Source organism: Eleginops maclovinus, chromosome 12 (assembly GCF_036324505.1).
Source record: "Eleginops maclovinus isolate JMC-PN-2008 ecotype Puerto Natales chromosome 12, JC_Emac_rtc_rv5, whole genome shotgun sequence".
In the NCBI taxonomy this organism is placed as follows: Eukaryota; Metazoa; Chordata; class Actinopteri; order Perciformes; family Eleginopidae; genus Eleginops; species Eleginops maclovinus.
Window position 1 is genome coordinate 23,310,531 of NC_086360.1, and position 16,227 is coordinate 23,326,757.

At 41.8% G+C, this 16,227-nt stretch overlaps 1 protein-coding gene across 3 annotated transcripts in view; it reads left to right on the forward strand.

Annotated features, from left to right (window-relative positions):
• The window catches only part of osbp2b (oxysterol binding protein 2b), a 54,867-nt gene that overhangs the window by 4,860 nt on the left and 33,780 nt on the right, over nt 1-16,227 (forward strand). For 2 of the 3 annotated variants that reach the window (XM_063897020.1, XM_063897021.1), the window contains one exon: nt 1,052-1,260. In XM_063897020.1, coding sequence (XP_063753090.1) covers nt 1,052-1,260 — 209 coding nt within the window. Of the gene's footprint in view, nt 1-1,051; nt 1,261-11,229; nt 11,324-16,227 lie in introns of those variants that run through there. The other variant, XM_063897022.1, reaches the window with a different exon arrangement.

Consider the following 16,227-nt stretch of genomic DNA (forward strand, 5'->3'; position numbering starts at 1 on the left):
AAGGGCTCACTGAAGATGGATAAACTGTTGTTAGCACCCACAAATACACCCACATGGCTGCACGGGTTCTGAGAGTATGGATGGGCAATCATGTGACCCTGAAGGTGGAGGTACCAGCACAGCATTTGATTTTGCTGATTAGTTGCCACTCCATGGTTGTGGGTTTTAATCAGCCAAATCAGCTATCTGTGGTGGTGGTGGGGGGGCACTGCATACACTCAGCTCTCTGCGGGACATGAAGTTCCATCCCTACTCTGCAGCTAGGCTTCTCTCCATGACAGAATGACAGGCAGCTTCCCACCACACAATTGAAAATCTTTTTCTTGATTCTTAGTTGCTCTATTTTTATCCAGAACCCATTTAAAAAACGGCAGTATTCACATTATTCTGCAGTTGTTTTATTGAAGGTATCTGTGGAACCACACACTCTATATGTCTTACACAGTGCATATTCTTCGCTCTCTCTCGCCCCTGCTCTTTGTGCTAATCTCTCGCTCTGCTGCTTTGGCTCTTTTCCCTTGCTATCGCTCTCTTTTTCTACCACCTCTCACACTGTGTTCTCTCTTTGTTCACGCTGCTATTCATTGTTTGGTTTCGTTCGCTACAGAGGCTTGGAGGCAGACAATGGCCTTGTTATCTAGACTACTGTGGTCCACTGACTGCAACAGTTGGTGTTACTGGACCAGGCTGCACAGAATACCCAGAAATCAGCACGCTGAAGGTCAGGAAGGCCACACTGAGTGAATAAGAAGTTCAAACTATCAAACTTGTTTACCATTTTCTAATAAAGGTTTGGTTTGCACGATTGGATGAATGTGATACAGAGACGGTGTGTTTAGTTAACCGAGAGCATTCTCTGCTGCTTGGCTTTTAAAGTGACTCCTATAATGTGTGGCATTTCTCTGTCCCTCCTCGCCTCCCTGCTTGTGCTTATTGGCCGTAATATTATCAAATGCATGTTCCTACATACTCAAAGTGATAAGAAGCAGTGTTCAGTTCTTTATGTGTTCTCTCTCTCTCTGTCTCTTCCCCTGCCTGGTGTTTTTTGCAGGACGCAGGCAGAGATGGCCCATACGTGCCGAGGAACAATCAACTTGGCCACGGCGCACATCGACACAGAGGACGCCTGCAATATTGTCCTGAGCAGCGGCGGCCGCACGTACCACCTGAAGGCGAGCACAGAGGTGGAGCGGCAGAGATGGGTCACGGCTCTGGAACTGGCCAAAGCCAAAGCCATCCGCATGATGAACGATCAGTCTGGTAAGGGCAGCTGGAGTGAGCAGCTACTTGTATGGAAAATTGAAGCTGCATGCGGTGCTTTTTATAGTCTAAGTGCAAGCTGTAAGAACATTACACACCCATGAGGCTCTTATATTAATGGTCAGATCCTTGACAAATAAAGACTGGGCGGATTCAGGCTTGGGTAAACATTGAGAGTATGTTTATCTTGTGATTAACTTTGTTAGTGCCACGATCCAAGGTGAAAAGTGTGGTCGGGACTGGTTCGTCAATGTGCTTAAGTCAGCCTAGATATCTGGCTATAATTCCTTTTCCAGTGTCCCCTGACTTTTGATAATCACCACAGTCCCATCTCAGATCCTTTTTCTTTGATGTAATTCAGATTGCAGTTTGAGCCAGGAGGGGGCAGCGCCGTCTGCTCAGTTTGAGTTTGGCAACAGACCTGAGCATGCCAATGGTACTGTGAAAAAAAGTACCATTCAGCCATGCAGCAGAGCACTCTCATTTCCAAGGCAACTTATTCTTCCCGGGTTGTATTTGGTGTTGCAGGTCAGAGGCTGTGGGAAAAGCCCGAGAGGAACGTTTCTCTTCACTTTTCACCCTGGCGTCGTCTCAAAGCCTCTCGTCTCACTCTTTTGCAGACTAGCTCTACAGAGACTGAGACAGGATATATATTCTCCTGGCCTCCATTTCAGATTCAGATCACTAAATATAGACTGTGGGACAATGCAAGTGGTTTTTAGATCACCACTCCAGCAAGCAGGAGAGGGGTGTAGTCTGAAAAAGTCAGGCTATCCGCTGTGTGTGTGTGTGTGTGTGTGTGTGTGTGTGTGTGTGTGTGTGTGTGTGTGTGTGTGTGTGTGTATATGTGTATGTGTATGTGTATGTGTATGTGTATGTGTATGTGTATGTGTATGTGTATGTGTATGTGTGTGTGTGTGTGTGTGTGTGTGTGTGTGTGTTGTGGCAGCACACCCATACCAATGCAAGTGTTTTTATTTAGGGTCAATAGCAAGTTAGCAGTTCATCAAGCACTGGAAAAAAACAGAAATTGAAGACATGCACACTGTTGCTGCCATTTGTCACACAAGGTTTAACAATGCCATTAAAAGCTCTTTAATACTTTGCATCAGCGCTATGCAAACGTGCCTGCCATGCTTTAGATGTACATCTATGAATCAGTTTATTTGTTGTACTTTGTTCAAGCTTTCACTTAGTTTTAATGCTTACCTTCTCTTAAAGAATATGAATTGTGTCTTTATGTTTTCTAGCTATTTATTTCCCAGCTGCTCTGGCTGTGGGAGGAGGATCTAAAACAGGGGTGTTCACTGTGAGCCACATACAGGAAAACATACGAAGGGATGGGCCACTCACTAGAGGTTAGATATTTTGCCTTATAAGTTGAGTTATAAGTTAGCAAAATCAATCAAATGTAGAGAAATGATGTATCTAATAAATTATACATTTATTTTAGGTGTTGCCAGCTCGTTCCTTAAAACAGAAGCCTCAGATTGCTTAAAATAAGGGGAAATATGAAGCTTAAGTTTCAAGCTTGTTATGTAAATACGTGATCTTTATAAACTAAGATTTGTTAGAAGATGTTTCAGCTTTAATTGACTGACTTTATTGAAAAAGTGGGATTATTAACACATGAATACTACTGTGTAATATCTGTTTACATATACATTCAAGAAGTGCAATATAAGACAAGCACAAGTGTCAGGATTGGGACATATTCCATTATACTTTCAGAAATTGCTGGGGGTCGATTCAAAATGGACAACGGGCCGCATTTTCGTAGTTTGGACACCCCTGATCTAAAAGAATATCAGGAAAAGGACCCTGTGTGAGTCCATCTATAGAAAACTCATTATCTGCTAATGCTATTGACGTTATAGCTAATGCCTCTATTCAGCTGTGCAAGACGTTGGGGTTTTACCGATCCGGTCTTTGAGAGCCTCTTGTTCCCTGTCCGCACAAACAGGCATCAGTGACATTCATTAACCTGCCCTCCTCTCTGTCGGGGGAACAAAGAGCTGCTATTGATCCTCTCAGCACAGAGGAGGAGCAATGTAACCCAGGGCACATCATGTGTGTAGACGACCACCAAAGTTACAACTTCAGATCCTTGATGTGGCTTGTTGTTTTATTACCTCGTTAATCTTTTCATCTTATTCCTAGAAGGAGGTTTTTGAATCTTACATCCCATCAGACTGCTGTTTCAGCTCTGATCTAAGGGTAACTTGTTGCCTGTGAGCCTTGAGATTATTTTCTTTGTACAACTGACCTGAACCCCGAATCAATTACTTGCATTTCTCATTAGTACCGGTGTCACTTGATTCATTTATAATCCTTTCTTATAAACTGCCTGTCATTCCATGAGTGCATCTCATTCTAATTTGGGTGTAAATTGGATTTCAAGAAGCTTACCAAAGCTCGTGTCTGCAGGCGGAGGCTTTACATCCAGCAGGTGGCAGTGTTTCCCTTCCCTTTAACATGCCATCTCATGGGTTTGTTGCCTTGTTCTTGCCACTGCTTGTGAAAGTGAGCACACATCCCTTGAAGCACAGGTTCTGTTTGTGGATTCAATTTGCAAGTCTGACAGTCTGAAATTCTTTTTTTTAACTTAAAACCAAATTGAAAGTTTTGCTTGCATGGCAAAGTGTAGTGAAACTGGGATGGTTTAGTGCAAGTTGGTGTAAAAAACCAGTCATCCAGTCAGTGCTTTCTCTTGGTGTAGCAGACATATAGAGCTGAGGAAGGCAGGAGAATAACAACACAGCCACAGATCCATCGTAAAAAAGCTCTCTGTTTGCACCTTTGTAAGTTCTTTAAAGAACTTTGCATTTCAGCAAGTCAATATTCGTGGCAGTCGTTTAAGGTGTCACATGTTACGTATGGTTGTCACATACATATTGCAGTGGCTATGTTACTGTCAATATGTACATTTATCCTCTTGCTTGTCTTGTTTTTATCTTATATTTTCCTTTTGTGTCACATCCCATCTGGAATTCTCCCGTTACAGTAAAAGGTAGGGCTCTGTCCGTGGTCCTGATGCAGAATATCAAGATTAGGACAGTATCCTTAAACAAGCTGGATGTTTTTCCTCCCCTCCTACTCCTGACTGCCTCCCTGTTTTCCCCCCCTTACATTCACTCTTCCTCTCGCTGGCCCCCTCTCACTCGATGTCTGGTTTTCCCGCCCCCTCCCTCTTTTCCTCCCTGTCCTTCTCTCTCTCTCTCAGAAAGCCGTTTACTCTGCTTTTCTTCCAGCGGGGGTTTTTAGGTCTGAATGGAAAGACCTAATGCTTTACTCTAACTCTTGTTTCTTTTGCCTAAAACATTGCTATTGTCCTGCAAAGTCTGGAGGGAAACATAGAGACGGGATAGGGTGCAGTTTTTCTTTTGTAAGTACCCAGCTTTCTTTCATTCATGCTGTGTTTAGGAATGTGTGTGCGTGGTTGGTATGTATACATGTGACTGTGGTTAAAATGATTGGATCCAGTTGGGTAAACATGTTGCTGCTTCACAGTACATTGGTGAATAATGGCTGATATCTAGTGGAAAAGTCTGTGATTTCTATTGTTAGAAAAGGGTGTTTACAGTAGTCTCACCCAGAGATCATTCAGGTGACAAAATGGAAAAACATTGAAGTATTATTAAAGAAAGTTCACAGGCAAAATGTGCCAGTGATTTAAATCTATTGTGAGGAAATGTTTGTCATTTTATTGTCTTACTTTCTTATATACAATTTCTGACTCTGGATGACTGGAGTGTAAGATGCATTATTTTCAATGCTCCAGTCAACATGGCAATAAATATTGATTTAGAAATACACATGTATTCCGATGACGGATGTATGAAACAAAGTCTGACTATTATAGAGCCGATTCACACCTACTGTTATCTAAATGTGGCCAAAAACATATTTTGAAGTGTTGTATTTTCACATATTTTCCCACTACTTCCCTAGCTTGTGAAAGGATGTCATAATATGATGGATGTTGTTCTCATCCTCGTCAATGAGTCCTGCCGTGGCGGTGTGTCCAATCACTTGTCTTTGTTTATATTGGATGTAAAAGAGTGTGGCGGCTGAGGCCGATTTGCAAGTTTAGCTCAGTCCCCAGTGTCAAGCGAGATGGAGACAAAGAGATGAGAGAGAGTCCTGCATCACAACAAACTAGCTAAATCGAACAGCGATTTATTCCTTTATTTTCCCAGCCTTATTGAGGGTTCATTCTCCCATTTCTGTGTTGAATCTGTTGTGAATGTCACAGCCAAGTGTCGATGTGAAGTCAAACCATCGCTGTATTTAGAAATAGGAGAGGCCTGATTCTGAGGATAGAATATAATGATTTCCTTTCTGTTTATTTATATATTATATGTACGTTTGTCACAGTGTGTCTTTATGATGATGTGTGTGGGAGCCTAAGCTAGATAATGAGGCTTGAGGTATTGTGCTGGTTTTAGTCTTTGTATCTGGCATGACTGTTGTGGTAATATAAACCATTGTTTTCCTCAATTAAATAGCTGTATAAATTGTGTAATGATGACTCTATGCGGTCAGTGGTCAGCACTGCATTGTTATGGGATTCCCACTGCATTACTGGTATTATTGTGCTGTCCTTTGTTGTACTGGGACTATGTCTCTGCTCTGTGTGGCTCCAGTGCAACCAGTCACCTGCTGGACGTTGCATTACACTTGAATCCATTATAAGCTCACATTGTGTCCCAGTCGACCTCCACATTTCTCTCCGTCACTCATACTGTAGCTTTTTCTGCTTCATCAGCAGAAAGGAGGAGATGAGAAATTGAGAATGTGGATTACAGGCAGGTTATTAAAATATAAATGAGCTCAATTTCTGTGCAGGGAGGTCAGCCTGGACAATAGAGGTATTCAGGGTTTACATTTTCCTCCCTTTTCAGCCTCTTAGTGGATTTCCATTTGGTGACACCCTTTCTCATTGGCCAGGTGTAAGAGGGTTTTCCCACAGCCAGGCGCTCTGCCACACAAGGCCGGGAACTGATTTGTCGTTGTTGAAAATCCACAAGCTCCTTTTACTATGAGTAATAGTATTTTAAACTTTGCATCTGGCATATTTCTATTATATTTATGAAGTTTCCCTTTTAGCCAACTCTTAGTTCAGTACACACGATGACATTATCTTTGCGGTTCAGTGGTTTCTTGCCTTTCCTTTAGTTCTTATGCGTCTCTTTTCTTTTGGCTAGAGCAGCTAGCATTGCTCGCATTCTCTTTAATCTCCATGGCTCCTGGTATGGTCTGTGTCTTTACATTGTCCATGATGTTTATACAAACAGAAACATTGTTAATTGTGGGCATGAAGATCGTTCAATGGATGGAGGAAAAGGTCCCTCCTGTGGGTGAGGATGGGGGATGTGAGGTAGGATTTTAAATGGGGATTATTTTGTTCCTTCAGTTCACAACTTTCAAAACTGACTTTCAACCTCTGACATTTTTGTAATGTTTCCATATGTGACTCAAAATCTAACTGCGTGTGCTGAAATAGAAAGGCATCTGCTTCAGATCTGAAAGGGAGGTCGGGTCTCATGTGGAGATAATGACTCACAGAAACACAGACGTAAGTCTTTAAAGTTTTCTCTGTAGTCTTTGGAGAGATGCAGTCCTGACCTCAAGCCTATTAAAGTGTATATGCAAGACATCCCACACGTCACTGACCTGAGACTATTCCTTAATGAGCAAATGTGCAAAATACTGTTCATTCCCGCAGCTCTGGTCGGCAACCATGGAAACGTTTGGTTGCCGTTATTGTTCATGAGGAGGATTTATCACGTCGTCGATGCAACATTTACATACTTTTTGAAAAGCAAGGCTATTTTTATTCAGGACATAAAAAGGTGTGCATACTGTATGTGCATTTTTTGACATAATAATTAAACCTCTTACACAAAGTTTATCATTTATTGACTAAGTTATCTGACAGTCTAATTATAGTGTCATTAAAGGTTAAATCAACCATGAAAAACACATTGTTAAAGGTCTCCTATTATGCTCTTTTATGGCATATATTACAGGTCTCAAATATATATAAAAAAACATGTCTCTGACGTGTTTTGCTCAAAATACCAAACAGATCATTGATTTTAGCATGTCTGCTATCCCTCTGTTTCAGCTCCGTTTTCCAAAGTGCTGATTCTGTGACTGTCGCTTTAAATTTGAGCTGAGCTGAAGCTGGCCACGCCCCTTTGGTGCGTCATAATGCACGTGATGCCGTGATTAAATGCCATATGATGTTCCAAACCACATCGAGCGCTATTTCTGAAACACTTCTCAGCGTTTACCACTAGAACAGTGACATTAAATATATTATATATACAACAACTCTAAGTCCCTCCTGCAGACATCCTGCACAGAGACACAGCGGTGCTGCAGAGGGGATTCAGCTCGCGACTGTATTTTGCGGAAGATGGGTTGAGACTAGTCACGTGGGTGGGGACGTTGCCAGGAGTTCAATGTAAAGCCAGCCCACATTTCCGATATGACGTCATATCGGCAGCAAATCTGGATCAGCTCGTTTTTAGAGTTGTGGGTAAGGAGGAAAAGAGAGAGGGTTGAATTTTCTGACACTTAGTGATTCTACTTACACACCAGGGACACATATTTATGTATAAAAGACAGCAAAAAATGCATTTTGCATAATAGGGGACCTATAAGGCACTTTCCGACCACTCAAACTAAAAGAGGTTCTTACAGCAGCCATCCTACCTGGCCTCAAGTTTATTTCTCAGTGATGAGTAAGTGCAAGGGAGGGCTGGATGATTCATTGCTCCGGCGTATTGAGAGCCTGCTGTAATTCCCCTCCGCTGCTGCAGCATTGACATGAAGTGTTGTGTCTGTTTGTGAAAACTAAATGATTATTCCCTAATATAAGCCAGCGCAGTTTGACGCAGGAGGCAATTAATCTTAACTCTTAGATTTGTGGTTAATTAAAACTCTCACATCCTCTGGATAATCGGGTTGTTACCGCCACAGGAGGAGAACCAGTCCATTAGGAGACCTCAGTTTCAGCTTGTATTTCACTGCAATCGATTCTGGTTCTCACATGCGAGTGGTCTTCTGGCTTTGGTGACAGCGAGGCAGCACAGTGGTTAGTATAATGTGTTCCCTTAGCATGGATCAATTACATGTATATGGCTTCCCCTGCTTGAATTGACACAGTTAAATGTTTTATAAATGCCTGTAACTCACAATGTGACTCCTAAGGTGTCATTTTCTTTTTAAAATGAATCCCTTCCCACAAGGCAACCATTTTTTTGAGCAGTTTGTTATTAATGAGCTCGGCGCTTGTGCTCTCAGCTGTGGGCAGCGTTTGGGTTCCTTGTTCTGAACGCAGTAATGAGGCTGTATCTCCTGCTCTTTGAACAGTCTCTGTAGATACAAATAATGATCAGGGAAACCTGGGGTTCTTTCTTTTTTGCTTAACTGTGGGATTTTTAAAAAGTACATCATGTGATTTTTTGGGCAACTTCATTTCACTTCAGAGTTTTCTCTCATGGAGATGATGTCACCTATATATATAAATAAGGGTGTAGTATTTATCAGGAAAACGTTTTTTGACTATTTATTGTAAATAAGTGATATTATGTTAAGTTTTGTGTGCTGTGCTTGTTATTTATGAGACGTATTTGTTCAAAATGTCCATAAAATACAGCATGACTTCTGTTAACAGGCAGTTAAGCAACACAAATTGATTAAAATTGACCTCCTTTGAAACCATAGATAGCACATTCTGATCAAACACTTTATTTATACAGTACATTTTGTACACAAAATGCAGGAAGTGCTTAATATTAAAGATCAGCCTGTTTAAACGACTCAATGATGCATCACATGCTGCTGTTTGTGAGAGTCAGTGCTTTTTCTTTCTGCATGGTTAACCTAAACTGTATTACAGAAAAGAAATGATGAAGGTCAAGTATGAAATTAATTGAGGTTTCGTGCTCCGGGACATTTAGTGGATGTTATTTATTTACAGTCCAACAATCTTTCCCTGTCAGCACTTCTCTCCCCTCACTTACAGTCCCCAGCAGCCCTCCCTGTTTTGTGCCTTTATCAGATATTTCTCAGAATCGCTGCAACACAAATCCTACAGCGGACGAGCTACATGTCATCCTGAAGCAGGTTTCAATCAGACGATGACTCGGTTCACTGTTGGCTCTAATTTACACAGCTGGAGGGATCGGTCTTGTTCTTGTTCTTCTTCTTCTTCTTGTTGTTCTTGTTCTTGTTCTTGTTCTTGTTCTTGTTCTTGTTCTGCTTCTTCTTCTTCTTCTTCTTCTTCTTGTTCTGCTTCTTGTTCTTCTTGTTCTTGGTCTTGTTCTTCATCTTCTTCCTCTTCCTCCTCATCCTCTCCAACGAAAATAGACAGAATATAGTTCAACACTCCGCATGGCCTAAGTGTATTTTGGGCTACAGTCTCCACATAATTAAAACAAAGCAGAAAAGGCTAAATATTTCATTTCTAGAGGTAATTAAAACTAAAGCAGGGCACTTTTATAACAGCCAGAGACTTTGCTTATACAATATTTAAACACGCGTAATAGGGATCACTAGAACAGGGTCTTTTTTGAGCTGATTGGGGGGTTGGAGGTACAATCAGATGTCACTAATTGTAAAAAATGAGATTGAGATTTGTATTCACTAGTAAACTGGAATTAGAGTTCATCACCATTTGCAGGCAGTTTACTATAACGAGATTCAGATATTATTCCGTCACGAATACATTATCATAATTACAATAAAGGAACCAAATTAAATCAATTAACTGTCTCTCACTGTTATTAAAGATATGAGACCAAACTCTCCATACTGAAGGTGTATACAGCAAGCTAAATACATTATTTTATATATTTTGTATTAATGCTTGCTCTAATCCTATAACTAAACTTGCAGAAATGACTGAAATAAAAGCAGGATGTGGTTGTACTGATCATCAGGATGTGATTTAACTAAACGTAAATGAAAACATGTCTTGATTAAATAAAGGCCAGTGTTAGCTAGAGATGGTGTAATGTTTGTGTTCACAGAAGCCCTCGGTTAAATATAGGATGGGGGAATTAATTCAGCTGGCCGAGGTGACCTTGAGTTACAGGACGGTGTGACATGTTCACTGTCAGTGATATTCGAAAATAACCTTCACCTGCTTTGAGGTGGGAGGGAGTGAGGTTTGTTATTGCAGCCCAGGGCTAGCTACAGTATGTCCTGTGACATTTCTGCGGAGGGTCAGATTTAAAGTGATCAGCACCATAAACAGAGTCTGACGGAGGAAGGACATAATCAGTGAGAGAGGAAATAGACAATTTCTTGAAGGATGTTCAATTTGACCTTTTGCCCTTGTCTTGATTTAATGTCAAAACTTAATCTGAAATCTTTTCATCCCTCGTGTCTCCTCATACAGTAAGCTCCTTGTGGTGTTATTTTTGAAGCGACATAGCCTTTACTCATTACCATCTCTGCGGTTTGCTTTCCTGAAATAGTTGACTTTTCTGTCAGGCTCTACGAAAGAAACAGACACAGAGATGGGGGGGGGGGGGTTACAGAGAGGAAGCAGTGCATTCTGGTCTAAGTTTTGACTGCTGGCTGCTGAGTCCTATCTCCTCTCTGCTTCACTCTCTCTCCCTCCCTCCTTCCCTCTCCCAATCTGCACCGCACTGAGAGCAGCATGTGAAGGGGAATTGTAAATGTGCCGAGCTTTGTGAATGTGTGTAGCGGGGTTTCCGGAAGAAAGAAAAAGCCAATGCACGAGAGCAGATAGGAAGTCACAGGAGGGAGCGCCTGCCCCGCATCGCTCCCCTGTCTCTGTGCTGAATGTACGTGTGTGAGTATGCATGTATGTGTGTGCACGCTGCGATGCTGAAGAGGGAAAGTCGCTGCCTCTGCCCCCCCCTCGCTGGGAGTATGTAGTGGCCCGGGGCAACGCTGCCTTTCAGGGAGCGTGGAGTGGGAATCAGGCCTGCAGAGAGTGGGATGAAGGGCCGGAGCTGCTGGGAGTCGGGGACGGTCCGCTCCCTCTGCAACTCGGGCTGCCTGAGTAAAGTCAACCAGGGTCAGTACAGCTATGGCTAATGCTAACAGACATTAGCACGGAGCTGTCACACTCCTCTCCATCTGTCCAATGACAAAAAGGTTCCTCATCCTTCTCTCTCCTCCTCATCGTGTGTCTTTAGAGGTAGCTGTCATCCCTCCATCTGTGCTCCTCTCTCTCCAGCTGCTGTCATCTGTCACCATGGAGGCTCACATCCCTGCAGCCTCCCTACACAATGCAGCACCTCATGCTGTAATGAGAGCAGTGTGTCCTCTCTCCTGCAATCCTCGCTGCATCCTTCCCTCTTTCCCTTCTTCCTCCTGAGCTGCTCCTGCTCACACTCATTTCCCAGCTCTTCACTGCGCCTGCTCCACCACAGATTTACATATGGATGAGTTGTGATGATAGCAGCGTGAAAATGCGTAGGGCTGCAACTAACAATAAATTACAATGTTGATTATTGGGTTGATAATTTTCTTGATTAATAGAGTTGTTTGGTCTTAAAAATGTCCCAAAAATTATGAAAAATGCCAATTAATGTTTCTCAAAGACTAAGATAATGTCCTCAAAGCTTGATTTGTCGACCACTTAAAACGCAACGGATAGATAATCAGTTTACTGTCATAGAGGAGGAAAGAAACCAAAAAATATTCACATTTAAAAAACTCATATTAGAGAAATTCTACCTTTTTTGTTAAGAAATTCTTGATCATTGGCGCGTGTGGTGTAGATTTTTTTGCATCATTTTAAAGTGTAAAAAAACATGCTGTTTCACAAGGGTCCTAAAGTGCTAACTTTACATCAAGACATGCATGGTGTAAGGACTCCAGAATTCTTTTGCTCTGTCCCATTACAAGCAATACTAGCATGCATATTATGTTGTCTTAATATAAAGAATGAAGCATTTTGCACGGATATGCTGCTCATCACAGGTTAGTAGCATCCTAAACTAGTGTAATTTATGGTGTATGTCAATGTCCTTTTGGAGTACAACATGGAGAAATCTCCCTTTTCACATCTTATTCTGTGTTTCCATCTCTCTCTCACGTCATCGTTCCTTTCTCTTGCCCGTGGCAGAGTTGGACAGTGTTGAGTTGAACAGCTGTGCTCTTCAGCCCAGGGCTTTCCGTCTCTTTTTCAGGCTGTTTGTTCATCGAGATGAGTCTGGCACAGGTTACATCCACCATGTTGTTTTAAACCTTTTCATAGTACACTTTTGCACACTTTCTGCATTATGAATGTTGGGATGTGATTAAGTTGCACAAAGAAAATGAGCTGCAACCAGAACATCACAACTCTAATATTAACCCTAGGTCTAATATACTAAAGCACTAGCTGTTCTCTTAGTATCACAACATGGTGTGATAGCACAGCAGTGTCCTGTGCTGATGGCAACGTTCAATGTTAACGTGTTTTGACATTTAATATAAACAGATACAGTTTGTGAGTTTCACATGTTGAAAAATGGATTCAGAAAATATATATTACATAGTACAAATGTGGATTCAAGGTGTTTTAATACAACATTTGAGTTTTGGACATAAAAAAAGTAGTTCAATCAGCAGGTTTAGAGTTTTTTATATGACAGATGGATGTAACTATAAACAAGAAAGCTCATGATGTATCACAATAATTCAAATTTTCTTTAAAACCTTAAATAAAAATAAACTTTACTTATTTTTCTAGGTCAACGTATTTCCTCATCCATAAATAACTAATATCCTAGCTTTAAGTATGACTGTTATAAAAATCTCACTCGTCACCGAGTGATGCACAGGATGCATGTGTGTATTATCCTCGCAAGAATGACTAACTAAGACTAGATAGATAAACCAAGGAAACGTAACGGTTAACTGAGTGTAAATCTGTCCTTACCAAGCAAATACAAATCAACCTCTGTTCGTACCAATCAGAATAAAGACTGGTTATTAGTAGAGCACAGTTAAATGAATATTACTCATGCAGAGCGTAGAAACATTGGTTAAGTGTTGGCTCAGGGCCAGTAGAAACCACTTCAGCTCAGTCAATTGGAGAACTCCATGTTCCTCTGCTGAAAAAAGAAACAAATAAAACCGCCTGAATAATAAGATGCTCTACAATGTCGCAGCTCCCCATGATATGCCAAACAATTCAGACGTGTCATTGTCACCGTCATGACAGCAGTGCTCCAGTTTTAGGAAGAAATGTGATGAGGGAAAAGAGAAGCCGTACAAGACAGCTGCCAGAGTAAAGAAAAGCTTATTTCTGAATGAACTCTGAATGCTTACACACCACACAGCAATCTGACGAGCCTTCGAAACATTTTGTGATTTCTGTCTAATTAAATAAATGTTACCATGCTGTTGTGAAATTCCTGCCGGGCAAACATCTACTATATCCTCGTAAAATGAGTAATAAACCTACAAAAAATGTTGGTTTGATCCTGAAAAAGCATGTACACTAGCCCTTGCACCCTATTTTGTAGACCTTGTTTGGCCCTCCACTATTTTGTATCCGTCTTTTAATTGGATCGAAAGTTTGTGTGCACGAGCAAAAATATTTATGAAGTCAATAATTGATTCATTGATAATCAGTGGCATCTGTGGTCAGGCAAGGAAGGATGCCGCTGTAATATCCAGAATCATTTTGAGGGGTTTTGTGGGTGTGAGCTCTCTGGAGCCGCACTGCCATGTGAGATTCCTCAGCACTTTGATAATCAAGTGAATACGTCTGTGTTTCTGCTCTGAGAGAGAATCTGAAACCTTTGTCGATGAGTTTGCACCGAAGGCTGTATAGGTCAGCACAGACGGAGGACCTTTTGCTTTTATCCCTCCCTAGTTGCAAATATGCACAAGGTAAGAGAGGTCAAAGTGCAGGGTCAGCCTCTGAAACTCCAGATATGTGCTTATCAATTTTAATTTTCTCACACATTCATGCACATAGCTTAAGAGCACTTTAGAGACACCTCTGTGAAGGCTCCTTTCTGGTTTGATGGCTTCCTTCATGGCTCATTATTTTGCAGCACTGGCACCGGGACATTTTCTGTGTGTGTGTGTGTGTGTGTGTGTGTGTGTGTGTGTGTGTGTGTGTGTGTGTGTGTGTGTGTGTGTGTGTGTGTGTGTGTGTGTGTGTGTGTGTGTGTGTGTGTGTGTGTGTGTGTGTGTGTGTGTGTGTGTGTGTGTGTGTGTGTGTGTGTGCGTGCGTGTGTGTGCATTTTTTAGAAGTCATAAGTGTCAATACAATGCTTAGAAGAGATTGAAGGTTATGGATTTGAAATTATTCTCATACTGCAATATGGGTAAGAGAAACAAAGGCTTCCTGAAATCAATTGAGAAACAGACTATGGACGAAAAAGCAAACAGGATCAAATTTATTTTATGTGTTGCCCAGGGAATTAGAAATGTTACCAGGTATGGTATTTCTTTACCTAGAAACAAAAATTAGATTGGTTGAAACCGTCAACTATATAAAAACAACTGTAAAGAGAGCTGATGACAGTAGCATTGTAAATATATATTGCATTGTTATTTATGAATTAAAATGGCAACATTAAAAACATACTTATATCAAGAAAAGATGATACCTTTTAAGTGTGCAGTAAATCTGCATCCCAATGGTGTATTAGTATGATGGCCTCACAGAATGTCCTTATTCTGCTATCCAACTAGCTAAACACCTTCCCACAATGAGATCCGGACACCGAGGGTGAAGATGACTCTTTATATGGGAAATTGTGAAACTGAAATACACACAGTACATACACCAGTAAATATATGGCAATATGAGTTACACATAAATGGCTCAGACAGATGCGAGCAATACAAGGCTATTCAAAGCTAGCAGGGCAAATAAACTGTAAAACTCTGGCTGGAAATTATAAGGCATTATTCTTAATGTAATTAGTTTTAGGCACAAATGTCATAACAACATGTACTTACAGAGAATGCCTAGGAACAACTACGCAGGAAAAGCATAATAAACGTCCGTGCTGCTCTTAACCATGCTGTCTACTATTTCTTCTTCTGGCTTTCTGCCTACTTCCTGTAGCTACAGTGCATCGAGTATCAAAATAAAAGTCTCCACATCGTTTAGTCTAAAATAACTGCTGGCAGAGCCAGAACACTCCCCGTCTGGTATCTTTAGAGATACCATAACACATAAAAATGACACATTACTCTGGGGATAGAAGGAACACTAGTTCTGTAATAGGTCTTTGTTTTCCCTTGCTGAACAACCTTGACTTCAGCCTTTCTTATGAGACCATCTTGACTTGGAACAGTCTTAACAACGACCCCCATAGGCCACTCATTCCTTCGGGCCTGTTTCTCCTTGAGAAGGACTACGTCTCCTGGCTTGAGATCTGGTCTCTTGTGTTGCCACTTCTGCCGGGACTGCAGAGTAGCAACATACTCCTTACGCCATCTGTTCCAGAACTCGTCGGCCAGCAGTTGAACGCGTTTCCACTGGTTCTTTAAGATCTCCCTTGGACTGCAGCTGCCTAAAGGTGGAAGGGATGTGCCTGATTTCTGGGTCAGCAGGATGGAGGGTGACAAAATGTAGGGATGCTCAGGGTCCGATGAGACTGGTATCAAAGGACGGGCATTAATTATGGCTGTGACCTCGGCCAGGAAGGTAGTGAGTGTCTCATGTGTAAGATGTGCTTGTCCAGCACACAGCAGCATGCTGTCCAGTATGCGCCGTGCAACGCCGATCATCCGTTCCCACACTCCACCCATATGGGATGAATGGGGTGGGTTAAAGGTCCATGAACATCTTTCTTCTTGCAGGAAATTCTGGACCTTGCCCCGCTCTGTGGTGCTGATGCCCATTTCTCGGCATGCACCAACGAAGCTTGTCCCACAATCTGAGCGCAACTGTTTGGCTGGGCCACGCAGCGCGAAGAAACGCCTCAGGGCATATCGGCGGTTGTTAGGTAGACTCATCCG